This window comes from Natrix helvetica, assembly GCF_964273705.1.
Source record: "Natrix helvetica genome assembly, chromosome: 2".
NCBI lineage: Eukaryota > Metazoa > Chordata > Lepidosauria > Squamata > Natricidae > Natrix > Natrix helvetica.
This window is the reverse complement of record NC_138552.1, coordinates 97,928,505-97,941,671: the sequence shown is the minus strand read 5'-3', so window position 1 is coordinate 97,941,671 and position 13,167 is coordinate 97,928,505. Positions and strand designations below refer to the sequence as shown.

At 41.4% G+C, this 13,167-nt stretch overlaps 1 protein-coding gene and 1 long non-coding RNA gene across 3 annotated transcripts in view; one reads left to right on the top strand and one right to left on the bottom strand.

The window, feature by feature from the left end:
• LOC309387537 overlaps positions 1–13,167 on the bottom strand; it is a 482,764-nt gene that overhangs the window by 98,001 nt on the left and 371,596 nt on the right. The gene's annotated exons all lie outside the window — the stretch shown is intronic.
• Positions 1–13,167, top strand: part of SLC44A1 (solute carrier family 44 member 1) — a 93,743-nt gene that overhangs the window by 13,612 nt on the left and 66,964 nt on the right. For both annotated transcript variants that reach the window (XM_081944071.1, XM_081944070.1), the window contains exons 2-3: positions 6,171–6,260; positions 7,390–7,532. In XM_081944071.1, coding sequence (XP_081800197.1) covers positions 6,171–6,260; positions 7,390–7,532 — 233 coding nt within the window. The remainder of the gene's footprint in view (positions 1–6,170; positions 6,261–7,389; positions 7,533–13,167) is intronic.

The following is a 13,167-nucleotide window of genomic DNA, read 5'->3' as shown; positions in this document are numbered from 1 at the left end:
GATAAGTTTATTGGTTTACCAAATTAAAATAAACTGATTTTGCTTTTCAATACTTTGAATGTTTATATGTGCTATTTTCTTCCATATTGATATAGTCTTACTTTGTCAAGCTTTCAGCTTGATGCTCTTAATAGTGAGAAGAAAATAATGTGGTTGACTCAACTGTTATTGAAAAATGGGTGGTATATGTGAGCACATATTTGTGATATGACATAGTATAAAACAAATCAATATAGTACAAATATTTTCCCAGTCTTATTTCAGTAGTTAGTGATATATTCTTAAGTGCAATGTCATACCCTCAAATTCTATTTGTTTTCTGGCCAGCATTATCAAATCAATATAGAAAGGTGAGAATTTCTTTAAATAATAGGAAGACTGGAAATGCTATCTTATTTAATTCTTTTCCAAGGCAGGTAATTTTTCTAAGGCAAGTAATCACAGTAAAGAATAAGGTAAGGCAGGGATCATGCAACCTCTCCGTGCAGAATTATACAAGGTTTAATACTGCATACATCTGATTTGATACAGCAGAGTAATTGATTGGATATAATTGGATATAACAGTCCTTTGTGAGTCAGTGAGGTCAGTTAGGTAGTGGATTGTATGATATAATGGGGGCAGTACTAGAAAGACAATGGTTTACTCTACTGAGAGAACAAACATTCTATGAACCTAGTTACTTTCTAGGCTCTAGAGGTTCATTTTAAGAAGTTTATCTTAAACTTTCCTTGGTTTCCAGAGCATATGCCTGCTCCTAATATCTTCTAGGTTTATCATCATTCCTTGGCTTTCTGTCTTTTATGGCTGATCTGACAGTTTTATTATTTTTAACTCCCTGGGAAAGTAATTAGGAAAGAGGGATGTTTTCCTTTGTTTTACTTCTTCAAAGGAACGCCATATTTTTTCCTACATAGAACTACAGATTGCCTATTTATACTGTATATAGTATGTCCCAAAGATAACAAATATGTGGACTGATTGCATTTAAATTTTCTGTAACTTTTCATTCAGACAGAAATAAGTTTCTATTTAATCTATCTAATCTTGTGCCACACATTTGTGTATAATCTTTAAATGAAAAAAGACTATAGCATAGTGCTCGTCCGTTTTTGTGTTTCTGTTCTAGCCACTTGCTTGCATTATTTGTAGCTAAGTATCTCTTCCACATTGCTTTTATTTCGTGACTATAAAGCAATCTCTTACTCAGAATATAATTATAGGGTTAAAAACTTCCATTTCCTTTTGGATAAATATGATATTGCAATTCTTTGATGGAATGATGTTTTGTAATACAATGTTATATGAATTTGTTTTGTCAATATTTCCCATAGAATAGCACAGCAGAATCTAAAGGTTTTTAATCAAAGGAAAATAATTAAAAATAAAAGTAAAAATATGGTGCCATTCTCTGTACTATGTATTTCAATATGCAGAGCTGTCATAACAGTAGGCACATGAGCTGAAAAGAGAAAAAGAAACTTTTTATTTTGAACATAGGAATTCATCCCAATTTATTGAAAATTACTAAAAAGTAAAATGGTTGTAAATCCAGTTGCAGAAACTGCAGTAATTCATATTGAACTTTTCTAACTGGAGAAAAGAGAAGTAAAAAAATGTGTTTGAAATAAAGAAAACTGTCAGACATTTAAGAACTGTCAGGTTTGGAAATTCTTGCAAATAACAAGTTTTAGACCAAAATAAATGGGCCTGTACAAAGAAAATTCTAAAAGAAAAACAACGAAGATAGGCATGGTTTTTGTCACATCTGTAATTTTCTCACATGTGATCTTAGACAGCGGAGTTTCCAGCTAAGTCAAAAAATTCAAGACAGAGGTTGTGGTTGAATGATCAAAAAAGGCCAATGTTTTTGCACATTCAACTTTGTTTGCATGTAGAAAAGGGCAGAGCTTCAGTCCTGCTGTTGCAGCCGCCATCTTGATTTTTATAACCAACACCTTGTGGATGCTGCTAATATGAGCATTCTTCTAGCAGTGAAAGGTGAACTGTGTAGTAGATTCATTGTTCAATTGTCATATGTTTAAGATGGATAAAAGAAAAATCTAATGGCTGACTGTGTATCAGCAAGGGTTTCTGGCTTTCTTTTTAACTATTTGACAGGATTAGGAACTTAAAAAAATTCTTAGCTCACTCCAATTCTAAATTGCATTTCTTAAGTTATGGATTTGGGCAGAGGAGCAGATACTTATGCAAAAAAAAAACAAAAAAAAACCCCCTGAACTCTATATATTTGTGTCTCAAAAGATATTCTTGGGTTCTGAAATTTTAATACTTTTCATGTCAGGTGCCAGTATTCTAAACAAACAAATAAACAAAATTAGTTAGCTTGAAATTTTCCTGGTCTTTGGCTCTTATGTTTCATTTTATATGACTATACTGTTGTGATAAACAGTTTTTTGTCACTATTTATACTGTTAACTTGATTAGATTCTCTTACACGTTTTGGAAATAAAGGCTAAAGTAATCTATTCCTGCATCCCCAATTCACGCTGCTTCTTCCATAGAAGTAGGAATGGGAGGTAGTGTGAAGAAAAAGATAAGGCAATAATAACAAGGGAGCATGAGCGTGAGAGAGAACAATTGTCCTGGCTACAACCGACAACCCCCCCCCCCCCAATTTATGTACAGATGAATGTGGTCTTGGGATGAAAGATTAATCAAACAGAAAACATTGAAGAAGCTGCAAGTATAAACGTGCAGTAGTTACTGAGTATATTTGTATCAAAAATTTAATAAGAAATGTTTTTTGTATTTGACATTTTTAGTGGATAAGACTACATCAGTTTGCATATTTTAGCAATAGTGCTTCTAACAGAAAATAGTTGCACTATGACAACTAGTTGAGAAAAACTATCATGCTTATTCATGTTTTTATGCAGAGTGGGATGGCGGAAATCCATTTGGGCTGCAGGCCAGGGTTGTCAGCTGCCGTTTTTATGGTGCTTTAGTAGTAATGGGGCAAAATGAGCTACTGCCAGACTGCAGAACAAGTAATAATAACATTTGGATTAAAACTATGTGATGCTCATAAATGAAATGTTAAAGGTACTTTGGTTTGTATAATTATAAGAGTAAAAGTATCTTACACGATTATCACATATGTGATTTCATTTCAGCTCCTTAGTGACTTAAAGAAAAAGTTGCTTAAATAGATAGAAGAGCAGTATTATCTATGGGTTTAATCATAAAGATGGCAATGAATATAATATGATATACAACATTGAAATTCTAGGTGAAGATAGTATGAATTGATTTTATCTGACTTTTTAATTTTCCCCTCTTTTTTGAACATGCCATTGTCTATTCAGTAATCATAATAAAGCTGCTACAGTTATTGGACGTATCACTTAGCCTCTTGGATTCTTGTCTTTTTTCAACTACTTAAAAAAAAACTTATCATGATAGTGTTTGCAGTGGAATGCACTACTAAAAAGAAAAGTTTACATACACTATATTGCCAAAAATATTAGCTCACCCATCCAAATAATCAGAGTCAGGTGTTCCAATCACTTCCATGGCCACAGGTATATAAAATCAAGTACCTAGGCATGCAGACTGTTTTTACAAACATTTGTGAAAGAATGGGTCGCTCTCAGGAGCTCAGTGAATCCCAGCGTGGAACTATGATAGGATACCACCTGTGCAACAAATCCAGTCGTGAAACTTCCTCGCTCCTAAATATTCCACAGTCAGCTGTCAGCTGTATTATAAGAACGTGGAAGTGTTTGAGAACAACAGCAACTCAGCCACGAAGTGGTAGGCCACGTAAACTGACAGAGCAGGGTAAGCGGATGCTGAGGCGCATAGTGTGAAGAGGTCTCCATCTTTCTGCAGAGTCAATCACTACAGACCTCCAAATGTCATGTGGCCTTCAGATTAGCTCAAGAACAGTGCGCAGAGAGCTTCATGGAATGGGTTTCCATGGCCGAGCAGCTGCATCCAAGCCATACATCACCAAGTGCAACGCAAAGTGTCGGATGCAGTGGTGTAAAGCACGCCGCCACTGGACTCTAGAGCAGTGAAGACGTGTTCTCTGGAGTGACGAATTGCACTTCATCTGGCTATCTGATGGACGAGTCTGGGTTTGGCAGGTGCCAGGAGAACGGTACTTGTCTGACTGCATTGTGCCAAGTGTAAAGTTTGGTGGAGGGGGGGATTATGGTGTGGAGTTTTTTCAGGAGCTGGGCTTGGCCCCTTAGTTCCAGTGAAAGGAACTCTGAATGCTTCAGCATACCAAGACATGTTGGACAATTCCATGCTGCCAACTTTGTGGGAACAGTTTGGAGCTGGCCCCTTCCTCTTCCAACATGACTGTGCACCTGTGCACAAAGCAAAGTCCATAAAGACATGGATGAGAGTCTGGTATAGATGAACTTGACTGGCCTGCACAGAGTCCTGACCTCAACCTGATAGACCACCTTTGGGATGAATTAGAGTGGAGACTGAGAGCCAGGCCTTCTCGTCCAACATCAGTGTGTGACCTCACAAATGCGCTTCTGGAAGAATGGTCAAAAATCCCCATCAACACACTCCTAAACCTTGTGGACAGCCTTCCCAGAAGAGTTGAAGCTGTTATAGCTGCAAAGGGTGGACCGACGTCATATTGAACCCTATGGATTAGGAATGGGATGTCACTTACAGTAAGTTCATATGCGAGTAAAGGCAGGTGAGCGAATACTTTTGGCAATATAGTGTATTTATATCAAGAGAGCCAGCTTGGTGTAGTGTTTAACGTATCAGGTTAAAGCCTGGGTGACATTTGAGTTCTAGTCCCTCTTTAGGCAGAAAGTCAATTGGGAGAAAGTCAATTGGGTGACACTTGGGCCAGTGTCATGCACATTCATCCTATGAAGGAGGGAAAAGGTTTTTTTCCTGGGGGAAAAAACTTTGCCAAATAAACTGCAGGGACTTGTTCAGGCAGTAACCGAATGTTGAAACATGGGTTGTCACAACATTTGTGTGAAAATTGTCATAAATCACTTTTTTCAGTGCTGTTGTAACTTCAGTCACTAAATGAATGGTTGTAAGTTGAGGACCACTTGTACTCTTCAAAATATCTTGATTATATGTCATGATTTCAGCCCATAGTACTTCTATAACATATATCAGACAATAGCTGACATAAAAATCTAATTTATTTATAAATAAACCCATCTATTTCTAAATGAATAAAAGTTATGCCCCCCCCCCACTTCCTCAATACACTTCATTTACAAACCACTGTGACTATATTCATAAATATAGTAAGCTAAAACTAATTGGAATTTAGCAGAATGAATGTGCCCTGTGCTTCACTGAAGACTTAGTTAATAGGTTGTTACTTGATTTCACTAAGGTCAGTTTTAATAGATGAATCACATGATTTGCATACCATTACATCATTTGGATCAGGTTAGAATAGATTTTCAATAATGATCATCCAATTTCCACTTGGAAAATGGTAAAAAAAAAAAAGAATCCTGTGGAATAAATAGACATTGATCACCTCTGTGGTTGAAGAAGAAACTTGTTTTTTTTTCTTTCCTTTTGTTTTTATACAAAACTTGTAAAGTTTAAATAAGTAAATTTTCTTTCTTGTAGAAAAATCTTGAAAATATATTTGGTACCTTTATGACATTTCACGATTAGGAAGCTGTGTTCAGTTTATGTGGTTCTTTGATATCTTATGGAGAGTTCAATGTATATGTATACATGAATAATGGAACACAGATGATCATGGAAATGAAAGTCTCTTAACTGTACTTCTACATGTTTATAACTTCGGGCAGAAAGATAAAAAAGTATGGAGTGATTGAAATGAATATTCATTCTAATTCATCTATTGATTGGTTTGCAGATTTTAATGAATTTTTGGCGATTCATCCAGGCTGGTGCAAATGGGATTGTTATCTTTTTGAGACTTAAACCATTTGCATTCATTATTGTTTTGTGCATAATAAATAAATAAAAATATAATATCTAAGTATTTTTAATTAATGAAACCTAGCAGAGTTAGAGCCAAAACAGTGTGAAATCTTCAGTAGTCTTATAGTAACCATTTGTATTTCCAGTGGCAAAGCATTCTATTCATGTTTTGTTCCAGATTTTCATAACCATTGTATTTTCTTCATTTTCCTTTTTCTTTCCCTGTCTCAATTCCAAACTTACAGAGTTCCAAACGAGAGTGGAAGCCTCTGGAGGATCGCAGCTGCACAGATATCCCATGGCTTTTGCTGTTCATTCTATTTTGCATTGGCATGGTATGTAACAAAAGACATCTAAAGGAACGTTTTTTTCTTCCCACCAGGTACTGGATGATGATTTCACAACTTGTCAGAAGATTCATTTATTTGTATATATGTGCTGTACTAAGCAGCCAAGTTAAAATACTAAATTGATACTTTTCAACACATGGGTGAGATTAATATATCTTATCTGTATCTTAGTATTTGAGTTTAAGATTTACTTTCTGTAGACCATTTGTCTCTAATTATTTCTGTCCATCCCACCAGGACCAACAGAGGAGACAGCTTCAGATCACTTTTGTTAAGTGTCATCTTATGCAGAGAATAGCATCCCTTTGTTACTATAACTGCTTTGTGGAACAACATCTCCTCTGAGATCAAATAGGTGCTGGGCCACTTTTATGAAATACACTACATATTAAAACAACAGTAACATCACCAACAAAACACTCCTGTGTTTTAGTTTTTGTTGGTGATTTTGCTATTGTTTCAGCACAATATGTTCACCACCCCAAATCACATGGCTAGTAGGCAGTCTTGCAAAATAAATAACGAAATAAATTAAGAATAAATTGGTAGTCCCAATCTAAGTTACTGTAGCATGAGCTAACAGCCCTATTTCTTTCAGATATATTCTGCTGTGTTTTTTATTTGAAAGATCTCAAATAAATTCTATTCCAGCATAGAATTCCTTAGAGTATAGATAATAATGGTCAGATCCTTACCAACATGTGATTAAATGTGATTAATCAAATGCACTTCTAGTCAGTATTACCATCTGAGCTTCTCTATAGTACTTTGATTCAAAAAAATATATTCAAATTTCAAGGCCATAAATAAAGACGTGATAACCTGGACTTATAAATCCATTGTATCTATGGGTCTAGTGCATGGATTTCTCTTGGATGCTAATTTTACAACATGCATGTCATAGATATCATGATGTACACACCTGATTTTCCTATTTTCTCTTGGGCAATCATGCTTTTACTTTAAAAAAAAGTATTTCAAAGGAAAGAGAATGAAATTGGAATAGAAAAAGGAATGAAGTTTTATATAGCGATCTAACAGGAAGACATAGTTTTGAAAATGCCATTTCTCTTAGAGCATGGCACTGAAAACTTTCTCAATTTATTTCTTCCAGGGTTTTATTTGTGGCTTTTCAATAGCTACTGGAGCAGCTGCAAGATTGATTTCAGGATATGATAGTTACGGAAATATCTGTGGACAGAAGAATGTAAAAATAGAGGGAATAGACAACAGTGGTCTAGATCTTACAGAAAAAAAGTAAGTATATAATCTAAGGACTACTATTTCAATTTTCCCCCCTTAATTCTTTCTTGGAGACTGGCCTGGATAAGTGCTGAAGTTTTTTTGGCAAGATTATTCAGAAGTGGTTTGCCATAGCTTCCTTTTTTGAGCCCAGAGAAAGTGATTAGCCCAAGGTCACCCAGATGGCTTTGTGCCTAAGGTGGGGCTAGAAATTATGATCTTCTCGTTTCTAGCCTGATGTTGTCATTTTGGTTCACAAGATTAAGTAAACAATAAGTAAAACATTTTATTACAAGTTTAGACCTTGCTGTTTTAGTTAAGGGATTTCTTTTCCAGATGTTTTCTATATTTGGAGGCTTGTGCATACTTTTGTGTAAATTACATCCATTCCTGTGAATCATTTGAAATTTAGAATCTCTTTGCTGCTTTCACACAAGTTAGCTCTTATGCAAATATACTTAATTGCTTTCCTATTTGACCTGCTCACAAGATGATGCCCTGTTGTTTGCAGAAAGATATTTTTTATTACAGCTATGGCAATATTAATGTTACACAACCCAAAATAATCATGGGAATTGTTTTTGAAAACATTCAAAAATTCACTGTTTCTCACATCTTTACTCTACATAAGATGTCATGGCATTAGATATCCTAAGAAATTATTCCAGGTATTATTCCAGGTACATCTGATGCAAGATCAGACTATTTGCATCCAAAGAAGTTTTGAATATCTAAAGTGTAAGTGGACCTCTAGAGAACTATATTTAATTATGACTAAGGCATATTTCCACTGTAAATATAAGGGACAGCTAATTGAAAGTTAAGCCTAAAGAAAGATTGGTGATTGAAATCAAAGCAGAGCCAGAATATTCTGTTTCTAATACTTTAAAAATTAGAACTTAATTGCAACCTATACAGATGCCCTGTGCCCTGGGGCATTAAATCATGTATCTTGGATTTAGCATAATGAGTGAATGACACTGTGACTTATCAACAGTGATGGTAATGACAAAAGATACAGAAGGGCAAATAGGCACTTTTAAAAAAAAGAGTCAGGAACCTTTAAAAAAAATGGCACTGAGGTGATATGTGTGCTCACACAAATGATTAGTTTTGCAGCAAGTTAATAAAAGTTTGTGAAAGTGATGGTACAAGAGAAGAAGGCCTGATATCACAGCAGAGTTATCTCTGAGTAGGGATGATATTTGATCACTTTGTGGCTTTGACAATTGATAAAACATGGATTTTCTGGAGTAGTCTCTCAGTTGATTGGAAATATGAAGCTGATGGGATCACCAAAGCAGTAGTGGCACCAGTAACATAACAGGAACAACAATCAGCTGTTTGGCACTGGTTAAACTACTATTTAGTTACTGTTGCTCAGCTAATGAAGATTTGGCAGCATGGAGATGTCAGTGGAACTGCGTTATATTCTTTGTGATTGTAAGAAAGGCAATGACAGTGAAATATTCCTGGATTGGCCTTGAGATACTGTAGTTGGTTTGGACTTTTTTTATGTTGGGGGATGAATGTTGATTATTGTGTGGTCCCACATTTTCCAGAGGAATTTTGCAGGATTAGCCAGGATTGGGTATTGTGATGTCCAATTGGCCTCGATACAGAGTTAATTTGAAGCCATGCCTCTGTGCTCCTTGCTTCTGGTTCCCAGTTTCAATTCTGTCTGGCTGAAGAAAGACAGGTTGCTTTTGGTTCCTGATTCTTCCAAAAACAATCCAGTGCCATCTTGCAAATTCTTTTTCCCTGCCTTGCCTCCATCTGATACCTGGAAGCCTCCCCTTGGTGTGGCTTGCTCCCAGCCGCCGGTAAGGGCTTTAAAAGTTGTTTCTTGGGGCAATAGAGGCAGGACGCCATTACGGTGGCCATTTTGGGGCCTCAATTTCCTGTGGGCCGCATGGGCTGGGGCAGAGGCTATTACGAAGCCTCACTTTTATCCCTGCCTTCCTGGGTGGCCATCTCTTCTGTAGCAGCGGTGGCGGCAGCAAGGCCCTGTGGGCCCAGATCGACGCCAGGAGGCCCGGAGCAGCGCAGGACAGGAAGGAGTGTGTGGCGTGCCGCGTGGTGCTGCCAGCAGCCGCGCAGCTTGCAAAAGGGGCCAGAAAGGTCTACCAGAGGCTGATTTCGTTGCGTGGAGGCCATGAGTGATTGGAGGAAGCTGTTTTTTGGTCGCTGCTGTTTCTGGCGGGCTTAGCCTGGTGGAGCCCTGACCTGGTGCCGTGGCAGATGCAGAGGAGAGGCCGGATTCCCCCCCATTGTCCCCTAGGGAGGGAACCTCCAGTGGGGCCCAAGTGAGACCCACAGCCTCTGTGAGACTGAGCAAAACTGCAGCAGCTGGAAAATCCTCCAAGGCCTTGCAGAAGGATGAGGAAAAGAGGCACAGGGCCCTGGAAAAGCAGGTGTCCAGAGCTGAACAGAGGGATAGGCCTAGTTCTCCCTTGAGGTCTAGATCGCCCATTAGATCCAGGTCTGGGTCTCCTCACAGGGGGGATTCCCCAGTGTATCTCAGGGACATTTCACCTTCCCCCTCCCCCATTCTCCATGGTGGAACAGGGCCCCTATCTAAGGGATCCTTTTCAGTGCAGGGGGGATAGTCCCATCAGGCCATCATTGGCTTCACAGTCTGAAGACTGTGCACAAGAGGAGAAGGAGTATTCCTTCGTTAGAGACATGGAGCAGCTTCCAGCAAGCATTCAGAGGTTTATCTTCTCTGCAATTTCACATGGAATTTCTGCTGGGTTACAGAAGGGTTCTGTGTGACCTGCAATGGTGGCAAAGGTCCCTGGGGGGGGGGTGCCACTGCTCAGGCCAGGCCAAGGCCTTCCCCCTTGGAGGTGCGCCAGCCTATTTCTCCTCCTCTGGCTAGCGAAGGTTCCATGGCAGGGGATCAGGTTCAGAGAGAAGACGGAGGGTGCTAAATCGAGTGCCAAGGAGGGTGGTGCGGAGAAAAAGCCGGAGGATCGAGTTTACTCAGAGCCTCCTCCAGCGAAGGAAGACATCCCTGCCCCTCAGTTGTTCCTATAGGTAGTTTAAAAGCAGTGGGAAAAGCCAGGAACATTTCCTAACCCCAGCAGCATGATAGGAGATTCTTTAACATGGAACCTAGTTTCTCTGAGGCGTTGCAGGTGCCCACAGTGGTGGCATTGGCTTCCACGTCAACAGTGGTGTCCTGCAATGTGGCTGATTACTTGAAGGCTGAGGACAAGAAGGTGGAGCTGACCCTTCGTAAAACATTCCAGTCTTCCGCGTGGGCCATCAAGGCAGCTGCCTCTGCATCGTTCTTCAGCCGCACAGCTATCCTTTGGACAGATGCAGGAAAGGATTCTGCCTGAGGAGGGTGCGTAGTCATCAAGAACTCAACAAGCTGATTGCTGTTGCTCAATTCTCTGTGGATGCCACTCTGCATGCCATGAAGTATGCCTCACAGGCAATGGCGGCCTCGGTGACCTTCCGACGTCTCCTGTGGCTGAGGGATTGGCAAGCGGAGAACAAGGCAAAGTGGCACCTGGCATCATCGCCTTATTCCGGGGATCCCTTTTCGGTACCCCGTTGGACCCAATCTTCGTTGAGGACAAGAATTAAAAGAAGGTCACGCCTACGCCTGCAAAGAAGTTGGAGCGCATGCGCACTGGCCAGCTGACAGGGCAGCGCCTCGTGTGCCCTGACAAATGGCTCTGCGTGCCACCTGTGGCATGCGTGCCATAGGTTCACCATCACTGCTATAGAAGATTCAAGATGGCATCGCTTAAATCTTGGCGGGGGTCAGGCGCAATGACTTCATGACCTCCATCGACTTGACGGAGGCTTACCTCCATATTCCCATCTTCCCTGGCATCGTAAGTATCTCAGGTTCTCCTATTTAGGTAGCCACTACCAGTATAGGGCCCTACTGTTTGGCTTGGCGTCGGCGCCTCGGACCTTCACCTCCGTGAGTGCTCTGTCAGGGTCCAATGCTATCTCGATGACATTTTAGTCCAAGCAGCATTGTTTGAGTGTGTGAGGGAGGATCTTTCATTGGTGGTATCCACACTACAGCAGTTAGGTTTTTCAACTAACCTAGATAAAAGTTCCCTTGTTCCCGCCACCCGGATTCCTCACCTGGGGACCATCATAGACTCTAAGCTAGGAAAGGTGTTCCTGTCCCACGACTGTAAAGTTAGTTTGTTAGCCTTAGTTAGACAAGTTAGAAGTGAACGTTTTATTCCTGTAGTAGTGCTCTCCAGCTTGCTGGGGAAATTCATTTCTTCCATAGACGTGGTGCCTTGGGCTCGTCTACATGCGAGGCCGCTCCAGTGGCGTCTCCTGCCACATCAGAGGTCCAACTCCAGCAATTCTGAGGAAAAGGTTCCAGTGACACCACAGATGCAGCTGTCATTGAGGTGGTGGCTCTCCCCAGCGCTACATGAGAGCTGCGAGTTCAGGGAGCCAGAGCGCATCATCCTGACAATGGACGCCAGCTTGTACAGGCTGGGAGCTCTCTTGGAGTCCCGGATGGCGCAGGGGCGTTGGACCTGGTTGGACCTCCAACACAATATAAATTGGCTGGAACTGCGAGCGATTCACTTGGCATTGCGGCACTTCAAGGACCATGTTCGGGATTGAGACGTCTTGGTGCTGACTGACAATGTGGCGTCAAAGGCCCACGTCAACCGACAGGGTGGCACACACTCCAGAGCTCCTCGAACCGAGGCTATGGCACTCGGCACCTGGGTGGAGAGGCATCTTTGATCGATTGGGCGGAGCACATCACAGGAGTGAACAACCATCAAGCCGACTGGCTCAGTCGGGCCACAGTTGACCACAGGGAGTGGAGCCTTTCTCTGAAACTGTTCCAGGCCATCTGCTCCAGGTTCGGCCATCTGGAGGTGGACCTGTTTGCCACACCACAGAACGCTCAGGTGGATCGGTTCTTCTCTCGGTTCCCGGCTCAGGTGACGGAGGGAGTCGACGCGCTTCGGATTCCGTGGCCAGAGGGCCTGCTTTACACCTTCCCTCCCCTTCCCCTTCTCCCTGGGGTAGCTCGGAAAGTGATATCAGAGAAGGCAGAGCTCATCTTAGTGGCGCCGTACTGGCCGCGCTGGCCGTGGTTTGCGGACCTAATGTGACTGTCAGTGTCACACCCGTGGAGGATCCCGGGGAGGGATGTGGACCTTAGACAGGGGAACCTGGTGCATCCCGAGCCACAGTGGCTGCAGCTAGCCATGTGGAGATTGAGCAGGAGCGCCTGAGGGCCGCCTACCTTTCCCAGAGAGTGATCTCCACAATCGAGGCTTCACGCAAGGGTTCCACCACTAGGATTTATGATTCCACCTGGCAGGTCTGTGCAGATGGCGCCGGGACTCGGGAGCGAATCCCTGAGAGGCTTTGGTACCGCACATCTTGGAGTTCCTCCAAGATGGATTGGATAGTGGGCTCTCACATGGCACCTTCAGGAGACAGGTGGTGGCCCTCTCCATGATTATTTGGGGAGAGGGGCTTCTTCCATTTTCCCAGGTTCCGTTAATTAAGAGGTTCCTGAAGTGTGCGGGGAATCTCCGTCTCCCGGTAGTCCACAGGTTTCCGACATGGAGCCTCACTACGGTACTTCAAGCAATGACAGGAACACCATTTGAACCTCAGAGTTTGTAAGCCCATC